This window comes from Silene latifolia, unplaced genomic scaffold (assembly GCF_048544455.1).
Source record: "Silene latifolia isolate original U9 population unplaced genomic scaffold, ASM4854445v1 scaffold_149, whole genome shotgun sequence".
NCBI lineage: Eukaryota > Viridiplantae > Streptophyta > Magnoliopsida > Caryophyllales > Caryophyllaceae > Silene > Silene latifolia.
In genome coordinates, this window is record NW_027413137.1 from 623,720 (window position 1) to 628,287 (window position 4,568).

Here is a 4,568-nt window from a genome sequence, read left to right on the forward strand (position 1 = left end):
TTAATCAAAGTTTCTATATTTTTTTTAAAATAGCGGATTTCGTTAAATACAATAAAATGGTTTAAACAATAAGTATAATACGCCAAGTAATAATATCTCACTTTTTGTCCATGGTAAAAAAACAGTACGATGGACAAAGTGACAAACCATAGGGTGACCTTGAGTAATTTCCGAATGAAAAATATGCAAAAAGCAATGATTTCATATAGAAAAAAAATGAAGATATGTACACATTACATATTGATATTGAGTTCTAATATCACTCTCTCGTAACAAACATACAACTTACAATTGTATACAAATGGTTTAATTATACATGTAGGAAGGCAATGTCCAAATGCTCTACTAACTGTATTGTCCTATAATTACCCAACAAAGTACAATACATGGCGTTCACGTTGAGTTCCCACCTGATCAGTCCTCAACAAATCAGAAATCTCAGATGATTTGATCATTTACAAGTATATTGCCTTGGTGAAGTAACAAATAACACACCATAGGAATTAGGATAAGCCTATCAGAAGTCTTGTGAAGGAAGCATCATCCGTGTAGAATGAAGAGCAATAATGTCTGAAAAAGAAGCAGATTTGGAGAGCACTACTTCATATCCATCACACATGTGGTCTACGCCTTCAGGAAACAGTTGCCACATGAGGCTTCCAGCTGCGCTTCCTCCTCTTTTTGCAGATTCCTCCAGAGTTTCGTATACCAGTTTGAAGGTTGCGTCTCTGTAGCATGAGTTGCACTCGGGATTTTTTCTCGATACACCAAACTCAGAAAACACCACAGGCATCCTGAGTTTCTGGTCTGCATCTTCTATGTGAGATTGTAACCATGACTTGTAAAATTCCAAATGGGCATCAGGATTTGCTTCTGATATCCTTAGAACAGTGAATAAAACTATTAGTTGTGTATGCAAAAGTGTAAGACAAATATCCAGGCAAGACAGACCATTTACTCAAGCAATTTTGACACTGCACAATTCTTGCAAACAACTTTGTCTTTTCTAGATAAAGTTTTGCACAATATATCCCACTTTTGAATTTAAAAAAAGGTTAACATGTAAAGAAGTAAATGTTAGGACTAATGTGCCAAAGAGAAGCCCATAACAAATGAAATAGAAGAAAAAACTATTGAAAAATGCAGTGTATTGCGCGTTGCTGGACACAGCTGATCTATATGGCGCACTGAGACATTTTAGCTCTTGTCTCACCAAGTGCTGGGCATAAGTACGCTCGAGGCGCGCCTTTTTAAACTAAAACAATGAGTAACAACCAATGGAATTACACATTTGGGTAAGGCAGTCATACAACAAAACGGAGTAAATATTGAAGATTATGGGGGTGAACTTAGGCCCTGTTCTTTTGGACTTAAAGTCACTTAATTTAAGTTAAGTTAAGTTCAGATCCTATCAGTTCAGTTCAGATCCTATAATTTTAGTTCAGTTCAGTTCAGATCCTATACGTCACTTAATTTAAGTTCACTTCAAATCCTATAGGTTCAGTTTAGTTTAGTACAGTTCAGTTCAGATCCTATAAGTTCTAAGTTCAGTCCAGTTCAGATCATATAAGTTCTTCAGATCCTATAAGTTCAGTTCAGTTCAGTTCAGTTGATTAGATAAGAACAGGGCCTTAGGCCTCATCAAAAGCGAAATAAGTAACAAACAATAGACCTACACACTAGTGTAATCGCGGGGAAAGATTTAAATGTTTCAAGTTGAGAAGTCACACCTTAAAATCTTAAAAGCTCACCACATTCTACCATAGGACACTCTTTCCCAAAACTCGCTTAAAGAGTAGTTACTAACAAACAATAAGACTATACGCTTCTGTTAATTCTGTTTTAGATGAGGCATTGTTGCAAGTTAACCACATCTGTTTTATCCCATCTCACCTACTTTCACTTACCAAGAGTCTGCATAAATGTGAACCGAAGCAAAATCAACTCCAAGGACCTGATGATTCCTAATAAAGTCGGTTCCTACTTGCGTAGCGTATGTGTTTGGATTGAACTGAGTCCTCTCAGGAGTTGAGGGACCATAAAACCCCTCCAAGCCAACTACAAGCAAGTGGTTTGTATCAAAGCTCTTCACATAGACAGCCATTTCTTCTATCCAAGCCTATTAAACAGGAAAATTATGATTTATAAAATATTCTTTATCAACATCAATCTGAGTCTGACAGGTTATGCTTATCCTAAAACTGAAACTGGTGAAGGGATCAAACCTGCAATTTATCTCCAGAGGAATCAGATGTGCATTGGGGCTCATTCATCAGCTCCCAAGCCAAAATAGTTGGATCATCCTTGTATGCAACCTTAGTATATGTATTGACTCTGTTTAGTACTGTCTGCAGTCACAATACAGATTAAAGGAGGAATACGAAGCTTGTGAAAGACTATTACTCAAACAAAGCTATAGGCAAAGGTAAATGCATCATGCATGGTGCAGTGAATGGATCTCCGGTCACTGTACAGCTATATTTATGTGCATTTTGACATTTTTATGCTAAAAACATTAATGTACATTTTGTATAATAACAATATTAATTTAAGACCCCGTAAATAACTACCGGAATCTCCTATTGTCTAGAAGTGACAGTACAACTTTGCGAAAACGTTTCAAGTTTTTAGCCTAAAATGAAGTGTCTCCATTTCATGGTTTGGCAACAAGAAACACACAACCAAAACGAATATGAGAAGTAAGAGAGGTTCAAGAGTTATGGTCTATTTAATTTGTTCTATTAAAACTTGTACAACTTGCCTTGACATGATTTTTGTAATAGGTCTTGAGAGTAGAATCAGAAAAGAAATCGTCGTCAGAGCTCAAATTTAAGCCAGCCTGTTTGCCCCATTTGACATACTGTGCTTTGCCACCATAGTCATTCCAGTTGTTCACTAGTGACAAAATCAGCCTGATCTTGTGCTTCTTTGCTTCACTCACAACAAAATCCAGACCCTGAATGTCAGTGGACACAAAACCTCAACAACATTCTGTAACTAGTAAGATAATTTTAAAAATCATATGCATCATACGAGTATAAGAGTATATGTAACATTGAAATTTTACCTTGAAAACATGCTCATCGTATAGAGATGGTGATTTTTGCAAAGCACACCATTGGCCATCATTAAAAGCCCATGTCCTGCAGACTGTCAGACCAACAGAAGATGCTTGTTGGAAGAGCTGAGTGACTTTACTTCGAGCCGACAGATCAGAAGCAAATACCATCAGCCAGTAGGTATTGAACCCATTGAAGTAGAAGGGTCTGTCATTCAAGATAAATTGGTTCCCTTTCTTTCCCACCATTGTCCAAGCCTCGTCTGATAGTCTAGCCATGTTATTACATTAAAAAGATTATGGTCAGAGAAGCTTCTACAAGGGTAAAATCACATAAGTGCAATAGTTTAGTCGGCCAATTTGCTTTATTCCATTATATTAGACAGCCTTAACATAAGTAGAAGGAATTTAAAGGGGACAGTGCTAGATAGTAGAAGCCTATTGGCATCAAGGAAAGGCGAGTGATCATATATTCGACATATGCTCGTGCGTTTCACTCTTTGTACATTTAGCCAAGCAATTTGGAGCCAATCCATTTTTCACACTTAAGAGGCTAAATTAACATCGTTCCAATAGTGGAAAGAATTTTGAAGGGAAACATCATTGCTTCATTCTCCTTTTTACTTCCGTCCCCTTCACTCCTATCAGTGATAGAACGAGGGGCTACTATCCCTTGTAATCAATGAAATTAGGAATAAAACAAAAGGCAGTAGTAAACAATAGCGATTCTAGTAGCGTCAATTAGGAGTTGATCGATGCAATCTATTAGCAAAAGAAAACTGGAAACCATACAAGTAATTTGAAATACCTGGAGAAATCCATTTGCATAAGGGCACAGGTGTATAGTGATTTGTGATAGGAAGAGGAGGAAAACTTGGAAGATGCAGAATGATGAATTAAATGAAACAAAACTAGCATAAATTGGTTTACTCTTCTAGGGCTTGCCTTAATCATTCATCTACATGGACTTACTTTATTTCCTAAACTACTCCCACTGGGCACTGGGATAGAGCAAGTATAAGATACTGGGTTTGCAGCTTCCTTGATGATTGACGTATACGGGGTACAACATTTCAGAGGGTCGGATATAAATTGTTATCGGCCGAGTTTTATAATGGTTGAGATGGCATACCGTCACTGCAGGGATCAGATTTAGAGCATTTGTATCGGTGAGTTTTCATCAATTTTCACTCTACACTTTTTCAGTTTTTCTGGTGCAGAATAAATTTGCAATTTAGCGCCAAAAGTGATTACATGTATTTAGATATGAGCTGTCAATTAGTTAGGTAGTTATTTGAAATTATTTTGGAAATTGTAATATAAAAGCTAATTTCCTCATTTGTAATTCATTCAATCCTTTATTCAAGAATCTTAATACAATATTCAATCTTTCTTTTCATTTCTTATCTCTCAATTCTTTCTTTGTTAATAAAATTGTACAATCTTCTCGAAGTTCTCTCTTCTCCATTTCATTAGAGCAACTTCCCGATCAGATTATCATTGGTATCGA

General features: G+C 36.4%; 1 protein-coding gene across 1 annotated transcript; it reads right to left on the reverse strand.

Moving 5' to 3' along the window:
* Positions 1-175: 175 nt before the first annotated feature.
* LOC141637820 (mannan endo-1,4-beta-mannosidase 6-like) lies at positions 176-4,316 on the reverse strand. Its single transcript, XM_074447243.1, has 6 exons — positions 3,867-4,316; positions 3,068-3,329; positions 2,762-2,956; positions 2,226-2,348; positions 1,908-2,119; positions 176-881 (listed from the first exon to the last, which is right to left on the reverse strand). The coding sequence occupies exons 1-6, from the start codon at positions 4,010-4,012 to the stop codon at positions 518-520; spliced, it is 1,302 nt and encodes a 433-aa protein (XP_074303344.1). The 5' UTR covers positions 4,013-4,316; the 3' UTR covers positions 176-517.
* Between the last annotated feature and the right edge of the window lie 252 nt (positions 4,317-4,568).

Excerpts from the sequence above, each read along its gene's own strand:
- LOC141637820 (XM_074447243.1), bottom strand. The coding sequence starts at position 4,012 with ATGATTAAGGCAAGCCCTAGAAGAGTAAACCAATTTATGCTAGTTTTG. Across the intron at positions 2,957-3,067 it reads ACGATGAGCATGTTTTCAAG|GGTCTGGATTTTGTTGTGAG; the intron begins GTAAAATTTCAA and ends ACTGACATTCAG. Across the intron at positions 882-1,907 it reads CACATTTATGCAGACTCTTG|GATATCAGAAGCAAATCCTG; the intron begins GTAAGTGAAAGT and ends CACTGTTCTAAG.